This window comes from Emys orbicularis, chromosome 3, assembly GCF_028017835.1.
Source record: "Emys orbicularis isolate rEmyOrb1 chromosome 3, rEmyOrb1.hap1, whole genome shotgun sequence".
Classification (NCBI taxonomy): domain Eukaryota; kingdom Metazoa; phylum Chordata; order Testudines; family Emydidae; genus Emys; species Emys orbicularis.
The window spans coordinates 171,910,129-171,929,948 of NC_088685.1; the positions used below are offsets into that span (position 1 = coordinate 171,910,129).

The 19,820-nt window shown below is 43.2% G+C and overlaps 1 protein-coding gene across 4 annotated transcripts in view; it reads left to right on the plus strand.

Moving 5' to 3' along the window:
* The window catches only part of INTS7 (integrator complex subunit 7), a 40,344-nt gene that overhangs the window by 2,072 nt on the left and 18,452 nt on the right, over window positions 1-19,820 (plus strand). For 3 of the 4 annotated variants that reach the window (XM_065400638.1, XM_065400637.1, XM_065400639.1), the window contains exons 2-11: window positions 4,808-4,937; window positions 6,438-6,584; window positions 7,791-7,928; window positions 9,802-9,848; window positions 10,631-10,830; window positions 11,858-11,980; window positions 14,840-14,957; window positions 16,477-16,611; window positions 17,226-17,323; window positions 18,678-18,917. In XM_065400638.1, coding sequence (XP_065256710.1) covers window positions 4,808-4,937; window positions 6,438-6,584; window positions 7,791-7,928; window positions 9,802-9,848; window positions 10,631-10,830; window positions 11,858-11,980; window positions 14,840-14,957; window positions 16,477-16,611; window positions 17,226-17,323; window positions 18,678-18,917 — 1,376 coding nt within the window. The remainder of the gene's footprint in view (window positions 1-4,807; window positions 4,938-6,437; window positions 6,585-7,790; window positions 7,929-9,801; window positions 9,849-10,630; window positions 10,831-11,857; window positions 11,981-14,839; window positions 14,958-16,476; window positions 16,612-17,225; window positions 17,324-18,677; window positions 18,918-19,820) is intronic. The other variant, XM_065400640.1, reaches the window with a different exon arrangement.

Genomic DNA, 19,820 nt, shown 5'->3' on the forward strand with positions numbered 1-19,820 from the left:
AGCATGTGTGTCACTTTGCTCATGTGAATGGTCCTTTTGGGTATGTCTACACTACGGGATTAATCCGAATTTATATAATTCGAATTTGGGAAACAGATTGTATAAATTCGATTGTATGCGGCCACACTAAGCACATTAATTCGGCGGTGTGCGTCCATGTACCGGGGCTAGCGTCGATTTCTGGAGCGTTGCACTGTGGGTAGCTATCCCATAGCTATCCCATAGTTCCCGCAGTCTCCTCCGCCCATTGGAATTCTGGGTTGAGATCCCAATGCATGATGGGGCCAAAAACATTGTCGCGGGTGGTTCTGGGTATATCCTCCCCCCTCTCCAGGAAGCAACGGCAGACAACCGTTTCGCGCCTTTTTCCTGGGTGAACAGTGCAGACGCCATACCACGGCAAGCATGGAGCCCGCTCAGCTCAAGACAGCAGTCATGAACATTGTAAATACCTCGCGCCTTATCGTGCAGTTTATGCTGAACAAGAACCTGGAAAACCAGGCAGCGAGGAGCAGGCTACAGCAGCGGCGACGAGAGTGATGAGGATATGGACATGGAATTCTATCGAACCGCGGGACCCGGTGCTTTGGAGATCATGCTGTTAATGGGGCAGGTTATAGGCATGGAACGCCGATTCTGGGCCCAGGAAACAAGCACAGACTGGTGGGACCGCATAATGTTGCAGGTGTGGGACGATTCCCAGTGGCTGCGGAACTTTCGCATGCGTAAGGGCACTTTCATGGAACTTTGTGACTTGCTTTCCCCTGCCCTGAAGCGCCAGAATACCAGGATGAGAGCAGCCCTCACAGTTGAGAAGCGAGTGGCAATAGCCCTGTGGAAGCTTGCAACGCCAGACAGCTACCGGTCAGTCGGGAATCAATTTGGAGTGGGCAAATCTACTGTGGGGGCTGCTGTGATGCAAGTAGCCAAAGCAATCACTGAGGTGCTGCTACACAAGCTAGTGACTCTGGGAGATGTGCAGGTCATAGTGGATGGCTTTGCTGCAATGGGATTCCCTAACTGTGGTGGGGCGATAGATGGAACCCACATCCCTATCTTGGCACCGGAGCACCAGGGTACCCAGTACATAAACCGCAAGGGGTACTTTTCAGTGGTGTTGCAAGCACTTGTGGATCACAAGGGACGTTTCACCAACATCAACGCGGGCTGGCCGGGAAGGGTTCATGATGCTCGCGTCTTCAGGAACACTACTCTGTTTAAAGGGCTGCAGCAAGGGACTTACTTCCCGGACCAGAAAATGACCGTTGGGGATGTTGAAATGCCAATAGTTATTCTTGGAGACCCAGCCTTGGAGACCCTTAATGCCATGGCTCATGAAGCCATACACAGGCAGCCTGGACAGGAGTCAGGAGCTGTTTAACTACAGGCTGAGCAAGTGCAGAATGGTGGTAGAATGTGCATTTGGCCGTTTAAAAGGTCGCTGGCGATCGCTACTAACTCGCTCTGACCTCAGCCAAAGAAATCTCCCCATTGTTATTTCTGCTTGCTGTGTGCTCCACAATCTCTGTGAAAGTAAGGGGGAGACCTTTATGGCAGGGTGGGAGGCTGAGGCAAATCGCCTGGCTGCTGATTACGCGCAGCCAGACACCAGGGCGATTAGAAGAACACACCAGGAAGCGCTGTGCATCAGAGAAGCTTTGAAAACCAGTTTCATGACTGGCCAGGCTACAGTGTGAAATTTCTGTTTGTTTCTCCCTTCATGAAAACCAGCCCCCTTTATTGACTCATTCATTCTCTGTAAGCAACCCACCCTCCCCCTTCCCCCAGCTTTCTTTCAAAGGAAATAAAGTCACTATCGTTTAAAAATCATGTATTCTTTATTAAGTGATTATAAACATAGGGAGACAACCAAGAAGGTAATCTGGGTGAGGTTTGGGAGGAGGATAGGAGGGAAGTAAAAGGCCACTGAACAAATTCAATATAATGACAGCCTTTTGGTTGGGCTGTCTACTGGGGTGGAGTGGGAGGGTGCACGGAGCCTCCCCTCCCGCGTTCTTACACGTCTGGGTGAGGGGGATATGGAACACGGTGAGGGGGGAGGGAGGTTATACAGCGGCTGCAGCGGCACTCTGTCATCCTGCTGCCGTTCCTGAAGCTCCACCAGACGCCGGAGCATGTCCGTTTGCTCACGCAGCAGCCCCAGCGTTGCAGCCTGCCACCTCTCATCTCGAGCGTCCCTCAAGACCTCACGTTCACTGGCATCTTTCCTAAATTTAGATACAGTGTCCTTCCACTCATTCAAATGAGCTCTTTCATTGCGGGTGGATTCCATTATTTCTGTGAACATGTCGTCTCGCGTCCTCTTTCTACGCCGCCTTATCTGAGATAGCCTTCGGGACGGAGGAGGGAGGCTTGAAAAATTTGCAGCTGCTGGAGGGAGGGTTGAAAGAAAGGAGAGAAGTTTTTAAACTGATACATTTTACAGAACAATGCTTATACTCTTTCATGGTGAAAAACACTATTCACATTACATAGCACATGTGATTTCAGTACAAGGTCACATTTTCCATCTTAATATTGAGTGCCTGTGGCTTTGGTGTTAGAGATCACAGACGCAGGTCCGGGCAACAGAATTCAGCTTGCAGGCAGCCATGGTAAGCCATTGTCTTTCGGCTTCTGCGCCCTCCTTTCCCACATACCAAGCAAAGCCTGTTGACTGCTGCGGTTTTCCTGTTAACCTTCAGCAACAGAAAACAAACTAACCCCCCCACCATCCAATTCTCTGGGATGATTGCTTTATCCCTCCCCCCCACCGCGTGGCAGGTATCAGGGAAGATCCCTGCAGAAACCATACTAACCCCCCCGCCTCCCGCCATGAATTCCCTGGGATGATCAATGTACCCCTCCCCCGACCGCGTGGCTGGTAACAGGGAAGATCCCTGCTAGCCAAACGCGAAAAGCTCAGGGCCAATTCCCCCCCCCCCCCCGTGCTTGGCTAACTGCAGGGCAGGATTTCTTTTCAGCCACAGGCAAACAGCCCAGTAGGAACGGCCACCTCTGTCCCCTTAATTAAGTTCCCGTATTTCAACCAGGTTACCATGAGCGATATCACTCTCCTGAGGATTACACAGCAAGATAAAGAACGGATGTTGCTTGAATGCCAGCAAACACCGGGACCATACGCTGCCAGGCTTTGTCAGGCAATGATACCAGATTACTTGCTGCAAGCATGGCGTGGTCAAGTGTCCTACCATGGAGGACGGAATAAGGCTGCACTGCCCAGAAACCTTGTGGCAAGGCTTTTGGAGTACCTCCAGGAGAGCTTCATGGAGATGTCCCTGGAGGATTTCCGCTCCATCCCCAGACACGTTAACAGACTTTTCCAGTAGCTGTACTGGCCGCGAATGCATCCCAAGTCCTCAGGGCAAATTAATCATTAAAAAACGCTTGCTTTTAAACCATGTTTTATATTTTAAAAGGTAAACTCACCTGAGGTCCCTTCCATGGGGTCATGGTCTTGGCTACTGGCTTGGGAGGCTTGGGAGGGTACTTCAGTCAGGCTGAGAAAAAGATCCTGGCTGTTGGGGAGAACGGAGTGCTGGGTGCTCTCTGCAAGCTCGTCCTCCTCCTCCTCTTCCCCATCCGCAGAATCCTCAGGTGTAGCTGATGAGACTATCCCCGACCCGGAATCCACGGTCACAGGTGGGGTAGTGGTGGCGGCCCCCCCCTAGAATTGCATGCAGCTCGCCGTAGAAGCGGCATGTCCGTGGCTCTGACCCGGAGCGACCGTTTGCCTCCTTTGTTTTTTGATAGGCTTGTCTGAGCTCCTTGACTTTCACGCGGCACTGATCTGAGTCCCTATTGTGGCCTCTCTCCATCATGCCCTTGGAGATTTTTTCAAAAGTTTTGGCATTTCGTCTTTTCGAACGAAGTTCTGCTAGCACTGAATCCTCTCCCCATATAGCGATCAGATCCAGTTCCTCCTGTGCGGTCCATGCTGGTGCTCTTTTTCGATTATCAGCCTGCATGGTTACCTGTGCTGATGAGCTGAGGTATCTGTGGTATCTGTGGTCACCTGTGCTCTCCACGCTGGGCAAACAGGAAATGAAATTCAAATTTTCCTGGGGCTTTTCCTGTCTACCTGGCCAGTGCATGCGAGTTCAGATTGCTGTCCAGAGCGGTCACAATGGTTCACTCTGGGACAGCTCCCGGAGGCCAATACCATCGAATTGCGGCCACACTAACCCTAATTCGAATTGACAAAATCGATTTTGGCGCTACTCCGCTCGTCGGGGTGGAGTACAGAAATCGCTTTTAAGAGCCCTTTATTTCGAAATAAATGGCTCCGCTGTGTGGACTGGTGCAGGGTTAATTCGATTTAACGCTGCTAAATCCGAATTAAAGTCATAGTGTAGACCAGGCCATAGTCTTCAATGGGACTACTCAGGTGAGTAAAGTTAAATGTGTGTTTGTGTGTTTCAGGATCAGGGCCAACTTTAATAGATGTTCTCAATATTCATATAAATGTCTAATCCTTTCTAAAATATCCAGCTAAGCTTTCTGCCTCAATGGTATCTTGTGGCAATGGGTTCTGTGGGTTAACTGCATTGTGCATGTGTGGGGAGTGTTTCTTTTTTATCAGTTGCAGATTTGTTACCTTTCAATTTAATTAACTTTCCCCTTAAGTTTTACTTGAGAGGGTAAATAGCCCAATTTACCTCCTATATTAGATTTCAGTCATGTTCCATTTTATTTCCACTCTAGATAATCTCAAGCTTTTCAGTCTTTCCTCAGAGAAAACGGTAGCTATACTGCTAGAAAATAATTATTGTTGTTTTTCACATAGGCCTCAGGTCTGGAAAACTTGGGGAGCAATGTGAAGCTGTTGTCCGTTTTCCCAGGCTCTTTCAGAAATATCCATTCCCCATTCTCATTAATTCTGCATTCCTAAAACTGGCTGATGTTTTCAGAGTTGGGTAAGTATTGTACTGCTTCACATCCCTGATCCTCAGGTAATTATTTTCTCTGATCTATGTTCCTTTGAAGCCTAGATAATATTCCTGCTTTCCCTACTTCACAGCTGCTATCCTGTCCAAGGAGGGTTGGATGGACTCTGTTTTGAGCCAGCTGACATCATCCTTAGTGATTTGGAGTGGTAATGAACAATTGAAGGCATTGTCATTCTGTCCTTCTAAAGCTTTGTTGGCAGTGGGAATTTGCCCGTTACAACCATTGTTGATCAGCCAGCAATGTAGATGCACTGCTGCAAACCCCTAACATCAACAGGTTCAGAGATCTTGCATAGAAGATTAAAACACATCAGTTCTCTATTTGTGATATAAATAATGAAAGCCTGATCTGTAGCTGTTCCAAATGAGAAGTTCCCATTGAAGTATGTGACAGAATTGGGGCTGTTCTGTAACTTATGAATATTGTATATTGACCTGGTTGTTGGGATATTTACTATATGAATATATTGATTTAGTTTAACAGGGGGCTCTAAGGAAAAAACAAGCAGGAAGGGAAACCCAGTGGCTTATCTTGAGCCAAATACTTGAGGGTTGTTAAACAGGTAATGCCATTACTGGAAAAGGCTTGCACACAACAGCCATCAACAGGACTATAGCATTTTGAAAAAGGACGCTCTCTTGAGAGGTGGGAGTGATTTGGTGAGAGAGACAGAGACATGGGGATCATGCTGGGGCATCTGAAGGAGCTAGGCCTGCCTAGGTCATTATCACGGAATGGTAGGGCTTAGGTGGGATAGACATGCATGTAGACTTGATTTTGAAATCCTTTTTCTCTAAATTATTTGTTTCTACTGTTAAAATAAAGTCCCCCCCCCCCTTTTTTTAAAGAATGTCATGTGATCACTACATGCGCCACTGCTGGTCATAGCTCCCCAAGGGAAGAACTGCAGTGCTGGATCTAGTCAAACCTGCAGGGTAATTGATACACAGAATACTGTAGCCCAGGGTTCAGTCTTAGTGGAAGAGTTGCAGAATTCCAGCCTGGGATAGATATAGTCATGAGGCCTGATGCCTGAGGTGTGGTACACTCAAAGACCACAAAGGGGCAGAGGTGCAGCTAGCCCTGTACTTGTGGCAAGGTCAGTGGGTGTGTTCTGGGTATGGAGCAGCTGCAGGATCCAGTCCATAAGTGTGGGTGTATATGGCAAACATAGGTCCCCCTGACACCTGCATCCCCTCAAACCTCATTGCAGTACTACTACTTCCAATATATTTAGCGTCAAGACAGCCATTAACTTCAGTAGGAAAAGGATTGAACCCAAAACGTATACTAATCCTAGTACAAAACAAATGTAAAATAGGGTGTTTTGTAGTGGTCTGTAAATTTAATTTAAATCAGTTAGAATCATTATTCCGATTCTCAGCCTGTTTGTGAATTTCCATTGCACAGAAGTGTGTGTGTATCTCTCTCACTCTCTCTCATCTTCCTATCCTATCTTCCAATAGAAACAACTTCTTGAGGCTGTGTGTCCTGAAAGTTACTCAGCAGAGTGAAAAGCACTTAGAGAAGATCCTGAATGTGGATGAGTTTGTGAAAAGAGTTTTCTCTGTAATTCATAGCAATGATCCAGTTGCTCGAGCAATCACACTCAGGTATGTCTTTCTAATTTAAAACTACTTATCGCAAGTCTTTGTGACAGCTGTTTAGTTAGAAAAGTAAATGTTCATCAATTCTTTGGAGTCTTTAAAAACTGGAATTAATTCTGCAACATTAAGAATGAAAAGCAGGCTGTTTCTTCTTATTGAAAGTACAAGACAGCTGTTTTAAAGGGAATAAGGTAACACATTTGTGACCAGAATAAGGAGGATACTAGATATCCATTTGACATGGTCAGAGTTGCGTAGATGTATCAGAGAGCAAAACTGCATCTTGTATATGCAATATTGGTGGGTTGCATGTACAGGTACCTTAACTTGTGTTTTCTGCCTCCTGGAGTGTATAAAACGTGTTTGTTACGTTAACACATTTGCATTTGATATACTGAGATTACAAACTGCATACATTTCCAGTATGGTTCCACTACGGCTTGTACAAAACTGGAATAATTTGTTGACTTATAAAAAAAAATTAATTTTTGTATATATCTGACTTATTTTCACCATTTCTACTGATCATTTTAGATTTTTTCCATTACCTCTACCCTTGAAACTTTCTGCTCATTGTTCTATGATATGTGAACTTGGAGGAAGTTCCAATGCATTATCCAAGTAGTGCACAAGATGTAAACTCCTAACTCCCAGAAAAGCCACTGAGAAATGCACAGTCAAAACTTGTGTAATTTTAATAATGGTAGAGGTAACAGACTGGATTCACCCAAACCATCATGGAGTAAATTGCACCTCCTTGGCCAGCTTGGGTGCTCTGCCAAGGGTGAGAGACCTCACCCTGAAAGAGGACTTGTGGTGGTTCCACTGCTTTCCTCCCTTAAATTTGCTGGAACTTTAATTGAGCCCTGTTGGTGTAGGCTTCTCAGGTGATGTCTTGGGTCAGCACAAGTCATGATCACATCTTGATAAATTAATTATAATTGCTTGCTGGTTCAGCAATTTAAAAAAAAAAAACCCATCTACAGTTGGTTAGTTTTGTCCTCAGTAAGCAGTTATGAGGAGAAGGAAGGAAGGCACAGAGTTTTGTGCTAGGTAGGAAGCTTTTGACCATATATTATGTATGTCTGAGCTTTCTTAAAGGAATTACTATAGATCTAATTCCTATCTTCATAGTTGATTTTCACTCTGGTTCACATTTCCCCACACACTGAATTAGCTGTTTTCTGATGCCACTGTGATTTATTTCTGTAGGATGTTGGGGAGTATGGCATCCATAATCCCAGAAAGGAAGAATGCACACCACAGTATTCGCCAGAGCCTGGATTCCCATGATAATGTTGAGGTCGAAGCTGCTATATTTGCTGCTGCTAACTTTTCTGCGCAGTCAAAGTAAGCTGTAAATTCTTCTGTGCTCTTATTGTTCGTATTTTAAGGAGTGGAAGCGCTATTAATACAGTAGGACTCTTCACTGTCCTTCAGTAAATCTGGGATCACTTTCTGCAATACTTGCCATGCCATATATAGGGAGTTACAAAAGAGATCTGTACCATTTATAATGTACAGCATGAATGTTGCAGGAAACTTGAAATTATATTTAAAACCACCCCCAGCAGGGGCATTTGAATCTCATTGAAATTTGCTTGCATTTTTTTAAAAGCGGTGAGGAAAAGTTAAGGAATATAAGGGGAAAAAACTTTAAATGAATGTCAACTTAAAAAAAAAAAAAATCACACTTATCTAAATTTTTCCTTTACTTTTAAAATATAATCCCTAAGATTTCTGTAATTAAAAGGGATTCAAGGGGAATTTTTTTCCATTTTTTTACTTTGTACTTTAGACAGTATTTTGCTTCATTTTTCCTTTATAGTCAGTTATCCTTGTTTTTTTTGTGAGTTCTTTTACCGAGGTGAAGATGATTTAAAAAATCCCAAAAAAGGAAGAGAGATTATAAAATGGCAAAAATTGGCAAGGGGACTCTGTGGCAGATATAGTGTCTGAAACTACTTTCAACTTTTTTTAAAAAAATGTGTATTTCAAGTTGGTAGTCAAGTATCAGAGCGGTAGCCGTGTTAGTCTGGATCTGTAAAAAGCAACAGAGAGTCCTGTGGCACCTTTAAGACTAACAGATGTATTGGAGCATAAGCTTTCGTTGGTAGTGTTGCTCTAAATTTCCTACTCTTAAAATGTTAAGAATGTCAGGAAAGTGAGTGAATCTGGCAATTACAATTGTATTTTTATGTGAAAAAAATTCAGTGGACTCCATTTAAGCTGGGTGTCAATATGTTTCCAAACCAAACTGCCATTTTATACAGTTCCTGCGAGCACAAATGATGAACTGTATAGGTTGTGGGGTTTTATTAAAAGAATCCTCAAAACCATCTTGTGCAATTTTAAGAGGAAAATATTTTGTAATATTACATTACCTGTGTTTTAACAAAATCTGAGTCAATTTCCACCTCCCTGGAATCTGCACTGCAGACTCCCTAATTTCTCTCGGGGGGGGGGTGGAGACAACTAAGTGACAATAAACTGTTGTAAACAAAGGTTTGAAAGAACCACCCCTTCTGTTTATGGAGAGTTTCATAAAAATCACAATCTTAGTAGCTCATTTTAATAGAACATGTGCCTAAAACTCCTTTATCCTGCAGGTTCAGTAATTAACCCCATTAACCTATTTTATTTTTTTAATCAATTGTCTATTACACCTGGAGCACCCTATATTTTGTTCTACTAATAAAGACTGGGGTCAAATAAAACTTCTTGCTGTTGTTCAAATAGCATTACACAAGGGTAGGGAAAGCTTTTGGTTGTACCAGTCTTTCCCTAGAATATTAAGTCTCTACAAAAGAGCACTTGTAGCAAATGACATTGTTTAACGCATAATATAGTGATTTTAAAAGAATGTTAGCATCGGAGCAAATGTTCCTACTTGTGTTGGTGCGGATAAAGATGGGCAAGAGACTCAATTCTATAGTTAGGCTAAGTATTAGACTTGGTAGATCTATAATCTCAGTTTGAAAGTCTAGATTGATGGAGACTATGCAACAAGTGGCTAAATGTAGTAGTATTCTGTGATGTTGACTAGTAGCAGCAAATTTCAGTCAAGCAAACAAATATGTCTTTCTGGATTTGCAAAATTACTCTTAAATCTTGAAGTTCATAAGCATAATTCTGCTTTTTATAGTCCCTCTTAATTTCTTGGATTATTATTAAACCATAAGAGTCACAATTTGAAGTTCAGTTGTGTCTTTTCTCTTCACAGGGATTTCGCTGGAGGAATATGTAACAAAATCAGCGAAATGATTCAGGGTATGTAGGTGTATTGAATACTGGGAAGAAAATGAAAAGGTTTTAATATTTATTTTAGTATTGTTCCTCCTAATGTTTAAATGCTACCAGAATCCATTGCTCCCTCATCCCTACGCTTCCCTGAAACATTCCAGTTGCCTGAAGTTAAGTGAGCTAACGATTGATGCAGGGCAGGACTCTGGACTACAGCTTGAATGTCTTTAAAAATGTAAATGTCCAAAGCATGTTCTAATGTATTTGGTAAACTGAATCCGTGTGTGGTATAGCATGTCCAATACTATGTAATGTGGGTTTTTATGTTGACTTAGAATCTCTAGGTTTCTCTCTTTGCCTCTATTCTCTGACAAGGCTGCTCTTCTGCCTTGAGCCTTTTGCAGTGACTTAAATATTATAACACTGGTCTCTTTTCCTTTATTATAATTGGAATAAGGTAATTTAATTTGAAGGATGACTATTAATATAATTGAGGCACATCCGAAGGAGGAGTAATTGTTTCCCAGCCACTTTACCCATCCATTCTTCAGGCCATTCTGATTGAGGAAGGCTGGGTCCCCGTCTCCTTGGAAACTGACAGTACTGCTCTTTAATGGGCTGGTGGAGTCTGTTTAGCACTGAGAGACTTGCTGTTTCAGGAATTTAGCTGCTACTTTCCACTACTGGCCTTTACTTGGATTTTCTGTGCTTTTGTCTCAGTCACCAGTGTCATTTAAATATAGTATTTGAAAAGTTCAGGGTTCATTGAGATCTGCTCTGACACCTAAATACCTCTTTCCATGCACTAGGTTTAGCCACGCCAGTGGACTTGAAGCTGAAGTTGATCCCCATACTACAGCACATGCACCATGATGCCAGCCTGGCCTCTAGCTCCCGTCAGCTTCTCCAACAGCTGGTAACATCCTATCCTTCCACCAAGATGGTCATTGTTACTCTCCACACCTTTACCTTGCTTGCTGCTTCCTCTTTGGTGGACATACCCAAACAGGTAACACTTAATTGCTTTAAAGGTAATCCCTTATGTGAAAATGCAAAACAGCTTAAACAGGTCAGTTCCTTTCTGATGGCAAAAATAGCTAAATCATTGTCTGTGTTCTGTCCTACTATGCCTGCTGCAGATGAGAAGTATCCTAGGAAGTGCTATTTTTTATATATATAATTTTTTTTGTCTCTTCAACCCCCTCCAAAAAATCTCTTCCTTAAAAGGGGCAATAACATCTGACACCCTGCTTCTCTTGGAGCTCTTATGTCTTGCTGCTTCTCTGCAGGCCCCTGCTTCTCACCCTATCGCCTTCTCTGATTGGGTTTGGGGGAAGGAAAGGATCGGATCCCAACTAATCTCTTATCTGCAAACTAGAAAAATGAACGTACATTTAAAATCTTGTATGTAAAGAGTCTCAATGGCACTTGAACCCACTGATGTAAATTACAAATATCAGTCAAGACATGGAACTATAGTGACACTCTCAGCTTAAAGGGGGAACATTTTCCTCTTATGTAATTGTAACTTTGTGGGCCCAGACAGGTGATGAGCACACAGTAAATCCATACATAAATGAAATGTGGTATTGAGTTAACTCATTCTTATTTAAAAAACAAAACATGAAAAATCTGGTGGTCTTCTCTTAGCCTCTTGTAGCCACACTAGACAAAAGATCTACCACTCGCAACCTTTAGCCTAACAGAACAACTCTGTCTGAAGTGGCTTGTAACTGCTACTCCAGTTCAGAAGACACTGTTGATATTAGATATAGACAACCTGAAACACAATAGGATACCTGGTGTGCTCCATTTTTATGGCAATATGTAGACTGCTCTCCCAGCTCTTGGGTGTTTAGCAGTATTGCTGTCTGAGCTCTGAACAGTCCTGAACACTTTGAATATACATGTGCATAAAGTTATCTTGAGCCTTTTTTGAAAAGTATAGGCTACAATAGAGAAATTCTAAATTTAAAAAAAAAAAATTAATTTAACTACAGAATCCTACTTAATATTGTAAACATTTATTGTTGCAGATTCAGCTTTTGCTGCAATACTTGAAAAATGACCCGAGGAAAGCTGTGAAAAGACTTGCTATCCAAGATCTAAAGTTGTTGGCAAACAAAACCCCACATACATGGAGCAGAGAAAACATTCAGGTTTGCGATCTTTAAGAAACTTTTATTGTAAAATTTTTCAACTAAATGCAGGCTTTACACAAATGAGTATAGAAGTGTAGATGAGATGTCCCTGTTTAACATGGAAAACTAAGCATGTCCATTTTAAGAAGAAATTTTAAAAGCACCAGCAGCAGTGCTCTTTTTAAGCAATTCTTGCCTTATCACAGGCTTTGCAAGACAAACTCACATCAAGCTTCTCTCAGCAACGCTAAGTAGTTTCATATTGGGCTCATATTAATGAGTTAGACGTCAGAGTGGGATGTTCTGCTACCTCAGATTAATGAACTTGGTTTTCTTGCCAGACTGACAGGTCATTTCTCATTGTAAACATGCCTACTGCATTTCAAGTTTTTCTTAATTTTAATCATCCTCAGCTGTTCACTAACGGCTGCCTGACAGAGTAGCTTAATTTAAAAAAAAAAAACCACCTTGGTTTGTGCATTGGCTGTATTAATACATAATTTGAGTTGCCCTCTCATACCCCAGTTAAAATGCTTGGGCCACTACATTTAAAATAGATTTTTGTGTGTGTGTGTGTAAAGTATAAAATCTAATACTTTACAAGCCAGCACAGAAAAGGCTGTACTACCAGTGCAGGTGGGAATTGATGGGAAAACTTCATGAGATGGACATTGCCTAGTTTTTTCTCAGCCTACCTGGCAGGGGTGAGTACTTAGATATGTGAAGCGACCGCTTGAAGAGGAGGTCTCAAATATAGCTAGATTTATCTCCATATACAGTTTTAAACACCAGCAGGGACAGCTTATAAAATTAATTAGGGCTGTCAAACAATTAAAAAACAATTAATTGTGATTAATTGCAGTTTTAAGCACACTGTTAAACACGAATAGAATACCAATTTAAATTTATTATATTTTTTGATGGTTTTCTACATTTTTCAAATATGTTGATTTCAGTTACAACACAGAATACAAAGTGTACAGTGCTCACTTTATATTATTTTTTATTACAAATTGTAGCAGTGCGAGACTCACCCCTGCTCGGCACCTCCTGCTGGTTTCCTGGGAATTAGCTCTTTTTCCAGCTCCGGAGCACCCTCGGCAGGCCAGTGTCCTGCTTGCCACTGGCCCCCTCCCGGTGCCCTTTACCCAGGGGTTCTGCCCACTGCAACAACCCCCTGATCTGGGTTTCCCCACTCAGGGAACCCCCTATCCCCACCTCACCTCAGTATATGGCTACTGCCAGTCACCATCTAGCCCAGGGTTCTCAAACTGGGGGTCGTGACCCCTCAGGGGGTCACGAGGTTATTACATGGGGGGGTCACAAGTTGTCAACCTCCACCCCAAACCCCGCTTTGCCTCAAGCATTTATAATGGTGTTAAATATATTTAAGTGTTTCTAATTTATATGGGGGGGGGTCGTACTCAGAGGCTTGCTATGTGAAAGGGGTCACCAGTGTGTTTAAAAAAAAAAAAAAAAAAAAAGTTTGAGAGCCACTGATCTAGCCCCCGCTCACTGGGGCAGACTGCAGCGTACACGCCATTCAATCACTGGCAAAGGGGGGTTTGGACCTGCTGCCTTCGCCTACCCCAGGCTACCCCTCTGTAGCCCCAGTACCTGTCCTGGCCTTTATCAAGGCCTGCAGCCTGGGGGTTCTCCAGGCTGGAGCTTCCTAGCCTTTCCCCAGCTCTCTCAGGAGCTTTCTCAGGCCCTAGGCAGCCAGGCCCTTCTCCTTCAAGAGCTAGAGGGAGGGTGTTTGAGCTCCTGACTCCCAGCCTCTTATAAGGCCAGCTGTGGCCTGATTGGGACGTAGCCACAGCTGTGGCTATTTCCCCAATCAGCCGAGTCAGGCTGATTTCCCCAGCAGCAGCCCTCCCACAGCCTCAGCCCTCTCCCAGGGCTGATTTCCAGACCTTCAGGGCAGGAGCAGGTGACCACCCTGCTACACAAATATTTGCACTGTAAAAAAGAAACCAAAGATAGTGTTTTTCAATTCACCTCATACAACTACTGTATTAATACTCATCCAAAAATATCTAGTACTCATCCAAAAATATAATATAATTTCAATTGGTATTCTATTAGTGTTTAACAGTGCGATTAAAACTGTGATTCATTTTTTTTAATCGAGTTCATTTATTTTGAGTTAATTGCGATTAATTGACAGGCATAAAATTAATGTGTTCTCTCCTTAGCTGAGAGATCACAGACAGACCTGTGGTAGGACTGCAAACTCATCAGGGCAAGGAGTGCTAAGACCGATGGGATTGGGACCTCCAGAAGCTACCATAACACAAATAGATGATAACCAAGAAAATTCACAATGTTTATTATCAACAACCTTAGAATCTTTAATTTCCACTGGATAATTTCTCTCTTCTATTAAATCCACTTTTTTTGTAAATGGTGTTGCAGGAGGTGACACTTGAAACTCTGTTTACAGACAGTTCTCCTTGAAACAAGGACCTTCACGGATTGTAATAAGTTGAATACTATATGCACCATCTGCGCAATGGTGGATAATTTTGTCTCCAAATTCTACAGAGGTTTTATTATTGGGGAAATGTCAGGTGAAAAGTTACTGATCATTTAACAAATATAATATATTGTATTGATTGTATGATAACTTGTGAAAGCCAGTGTCACTTTGAGGACAAGACTTGTACCCAATCTATTAAAATTGCTTTAGGAGAGTGGCAAGTGAGGAAATATATTTGCAAGATCTGAATTTGGTGTCGGTAGTGATTTTTTTCCTATACAGTTTTACTTGTATTAAAATTTAACTACAAAGTAAAAAAAAAAAAGAGCAAACATTTATGAAGAGGGTGAGTTTGTAGGATTTTTTCCCCTCCATATTCTTTTCTCTTTGGTTTTTAGGCACTCTGTGAATGTGCTCTTCAAACTCCTTATGATAGCTTGAAACTAGGCATGTTATCTGTCCTTTCCACGCTGTCAGGAACTATTGCCATCAAACAGTACTTCAGCATAGCTCCAGGTAAGAAGAGTAGATTAGATCAGCCAAATTTAGGCACTTTTTTTTGTAGGGGTTTAGTAAGTGTTCATCTTCAGCCACTTTAATATTGTTAATAATACCTTACATAACACTTCCCTGAAGGATCCTAAACCATGAACTTTAATCTACCCCCATTAAAGTCCATGTAAGCAAGCTTTTATATATAATATAAAAATTATAATTGGGGTGGAGTGTAGCATATTAGAGCAGATCTCAGACATTCTATGCCAGGCTCTGGCTTCAATTTGCTGTGGGACTTTGGGTAAGTCATTTACTCCTGTGCCTCAGTGTCTCTGTTAGGCTAGGTAAATATTAATAGCCCCACTTTACTATCGGTATTGTGAGGCTTAAATCATGTTTATCAGGTGCTTTGAGATCATAGGATGAAAAAAATCCATAGATGTGCAAAATGCTTGAGAGAGAATGAATACATGGCGTGATGTAGTTTAGGCTTTATTGGCATGAGACTGGGACAGTTATATTATCCAGGAGAGGCAAAGCCACTGGACAGTTATGTGGGGATGATGCACACGAGTGCCAATAAAACCTTTCTTCGACACAACTGTGTGTTCTGGATGTGTTGCATATTATACTGAATAACTTGGGAATTGTTTCAGGGATCTCTTAAAATGCTCCTGGGTGGTATTGGTTTTTTTTATTCCTTATTTCTGAGGCCACACTGCCTTAGTTGCTGGGAATCCAACTGCATAGGCCATGGAGGCAGAGAAAAATAACCAGTACATTTAAAAAAAACTTGTCAATGACTTGTACCCTAATGCATAATAAAGGTTTGAATTTGGTGCAAAGGTCACAGTGTTCTCAAAATCATGAATTTGAATGAAGTCCATGACCTGGCGGCTCCTGTTCTACGGGGCTGGGCCTGGTTCCCTGCTCCAAGTGTGATCTGTCCCATGTGGTTACAGCACCACTTAGTTTTGGCACATCCACCCCTCTGTAGATGGAGACAGAGGGGTGGATGTACTAAACCTGAGCAGTGTTGTGACCAGGGAGCCAGGCTCAGCCCCGTGGGACAGGAGCTACTGCTGCAGGGTGAATGTGGGGTGGGCTCACTCTCCACTCCCAGGCTTCCCACTTTCCCCTATTTGTGATTTATCAGGGTTTCTTGCACCTCTGCTGTGAAATTTATTATTAATTTCGGACACAATCATAGCTTATTTATGTATAAAAATGATCCCATGCTAAAGTCCGATATTCATGACCTTCTTGCAAATACCATGTCCTATTGGAAAGTTTCATTCACAAATATTGGCCTGAAGACTGCCTATCAGAGATGTCCAGCTTGTGTAGCATACGTGCATGCACACTGACAGGGAGAGTGAATTCCACATGTGGGGGAGGATACATTTGAGGATGGGATAGGGGAATGGGAAATTTAACTAGAGAAACAGTCAGCCAAGCAGAATTGAACTTAAAACCATGGAAAAGATCTTGTGACGTGGATTACGGTGCTGCACTCTCCACCTTTTGTCATTTTATTTAGGAACAACAGCTACAACAGCAAGATCATTTGACTTAGTAAAGCTGGCACAGGAATGCTGTTACCATAATAACCGTGGCATTGCTGCTCATGGTGTGAGAGTTCTGACTAATATATCTGCTTCTTGCCAAGAAAAAGGTAACTCACAAAGTGGGTGGTGGAACAATTCAGCTCATGATCGGGTTTTTGTGCACTTTCTCTTACTGCAGGGAAGCTTGCCCTGTCCCCGACTCTCTTGGCTTTCTTTGGAATTGTCACTCCTCAGATTTGTGGACCATGGAGAATGCGGACTTATAACCAATTATAAATATTTTAGAGAGTTTCATGAAAGATCATGAAGATTCTCACCACTGTTTAATCCCAGGATCCCTCTGAAGAGGGTTTCTGCTTGAATGGGTGCTGATCTCCCCTGTAGCAGCCCTTGTACCATTACCAGAGGCTAGAACATTGCCCTTCCCCTCTGGAGAGCTGTTGGTACAAACTCCAGTATAAATGATTGTCATAACGTTCAGTAGTTTTGCCCTACTCCAGGCTCGTGCACATCATAAAACTGTAGCCTCTACTAAATAGTTTCCTGAGACTTGTAAAAGCAGACTTGTTGCTGATCAGAACTGAGGTGCTGTGGCAGAAGTGTTGGGAAAGTTTGCATTATCCTGCTGTTGAACCCTCACAATCATGACCACTAAATTCACACTCATGTTCAAAAATAAGTAGAACAGAACTGAATGCTTTACTCTGTTCCTCTCTCCTAGATCTCCTGGCTTTGGAGCAAGATGCGGTCTTTGGCCTTGAGTCTCTTTTAGTTCTTTGTAGCCAAGATAGCAGTCCAGGTGCTCAAGCAACCTTAAAGGTGAAAAGAGTTATTATATCTGTAATTTTTTTTATCATCGAAATGTAGGGCTGGACGGGATCTTGAGAAGTTATCAAGTCCAGCCCCCAGTGCTGAGGCAGGACCAAGTAAACCTTATAATTCAACTGTCAATCCTATTACATCTTATACCAGGGGTGGGCAGACTATGGCCCGAGGGCCACATCCAGCCCTCCAGACGTTTTAATCTGGCCCTCGAGCTCCCGCCGGGGAACACTCTGGCGCTCCAGCTGGGAGCAGTGTCGGGGGCTTGTCCCGCTCCGCGTGGCTCCTGGAAGAAGTGGCATGTCCCCACTCGGGCTCCACATGCTGCACCCACCCCAAGCGCCACCCCTGAAGCTACCATTGGCCGGGAACTGTGGCCAATGGGAGCTACAGGGGCGGCACCTGCGGATGGGCAGCGTGCAGAGCTGCCTGGTCGCACCTCCATGTAGGAGCCAGAGGGGGGGACATGCTTCTGGGAGCTGATTGAGGTAAGCGCTGCCTGGAGCCTGCACCCCTGACCACCTCCCAACCCCCTGCCCCAGCCCTGATCCCCCTCCTGCCCTCAGAACCCCTTGGTCCCAGCCTGGAGCACCCTCCTGCACCCCCAACCCCTCATCCCCAGCCCCACCTCAAGCTGGAGCACTCACCCCCTCCTGCACCCCAACCCCCAATTTCATAAGCATTCATGGCCTGCCATACAATTTCCATACCTAGATGTAGCCCTCAGGCCAAAAAGTTTGCCCACTCCGTCTTACACTAGAAAGAACTTAGTTTGGCAGGTGTTCTAGTGGGAGCACAGTGTGCTGCGAGTTTCTCTGTGCTTTGCTCCCAAGGTGGTAAAGGGTCAGGAGGACAATGAAGCCAGATAAGTGGAGAAGCCATGTCTCCTATGGCAGTAACTCCTGTCAACTCTCTGAGGCCATCAATTCTACTTCTGAATTAAGTCTTGCTACTCCAGGGGGATCTCAGATGGCACCTGGTTTGGCTGGTGTAAGAATAGAAACTAACATAAGTGACCACCATACTTTTGTGAACAGTTATCCTACCTAACAAGCTATTACCAAGCAAATAATTTTATAATATTACTTTGACTAAACCCGTAAGAGAAGAAAATATTACACTGCTGTGTCTTGAATGTGTGTGTGCTCTTAAACTGTGTACTCTTCTGGACAGAGATGTGGTGGTTTGGCAGAGTACACCTCTAGTACAGGTTTATAAATACATCTTGTTTTTCATTAGCTCTGTAATTTAATTATAGTCTGAATATTGTGATAGTTTCTTTATATTTTTAAGTGAATTTAATGTTGGACAGTGCTTGATGTTGGAACGTTGTGATGTTTGCACATTGCAGATTGCACTAACTTGTATGGTGAAGCTGGCCAAGTGTCGTCCCCATCTGAGCCAATCGGTGGTTGAGTCCTTGCTGACACAGTTGCACAGTGCTCAGGATGCTGCTAGAATTCTCATGTGCCACTGTTTAGCAGCAATTGCCATGCAGCTGCCTGTTTTAGGTGATGGCATGCTGGGAGACTTAATGGACCTCTATAAAGTGATTGGACGATCTGCTACAGATAAACAACAGGAACTTTTGGTAAGAAACTGCTGTTCAGGAGAACTGTCCTTGATGGAACAAAGTCCACATGGAATTACAATGGAAACTAATTGATATTTCATGAATTGGTTTAGCTAATTGTTACATCAGTGACTGAAAATGCTAATCTGTTGCCTCAGCAGGAATATATCAGTTCACTGTTAACTATATACTTGCAGAATGGGAAATACTAGTACTCTGAATATTCAGCACCAAAGCCACAGACCTCTGTTCGCTTCTCTAGAAGAGAGAACTGAAGTGTTTGATCCAGTCTGATCTGTATTCCTTCCAGTAGATGGCACTAGTTACACATAGGCCTTGCTTCTGATGAAGTGTGCATTCACCCACGAAAGCTTATGCTCCAATACTTCCGTTAGTCTTAAAGGTGCCACAGGACCCTCTGTTGCTTTCTATAGGCAAACCAGATCATCATAATGCACTGCTGGAACTCTTGGGGCACACTGGGTCTTTTGCAGAAGTGCTTCTAGGCAAGAAAGATGGCAGTTCAGAAGTAGATACCCCAATTATACATGGACCTTCAAACATGTATGGTTTAGAGGGTTCTAAGAGACGCAAACCTGTTGAGGGGATTTTAATTGGAAATGAGCGCTTAAGCCTGGATTTGAAGCTACACTGAGTGCAGCCTTTCATCTAAGACCCATTAACAGTCATGGGATTTAGGTTTAGAAGTGCCTAAATCCCTTTTGAAATTGAGACTTTTAGGCTGCTAAATCAGTTAGACATAACATTGAGTACAGCAACGCCTAAATACATTAAAAAATCTGGGCCTTAGTCGTCAAGAAAGTCTGTTACTCTTCTTTTTCATTTCATGTAATTATATTCTTACAGTGCTTTATTACAGGGGTTCTCAAACTGGGGGTCGGGACCCCTCAGGGGGTCGCA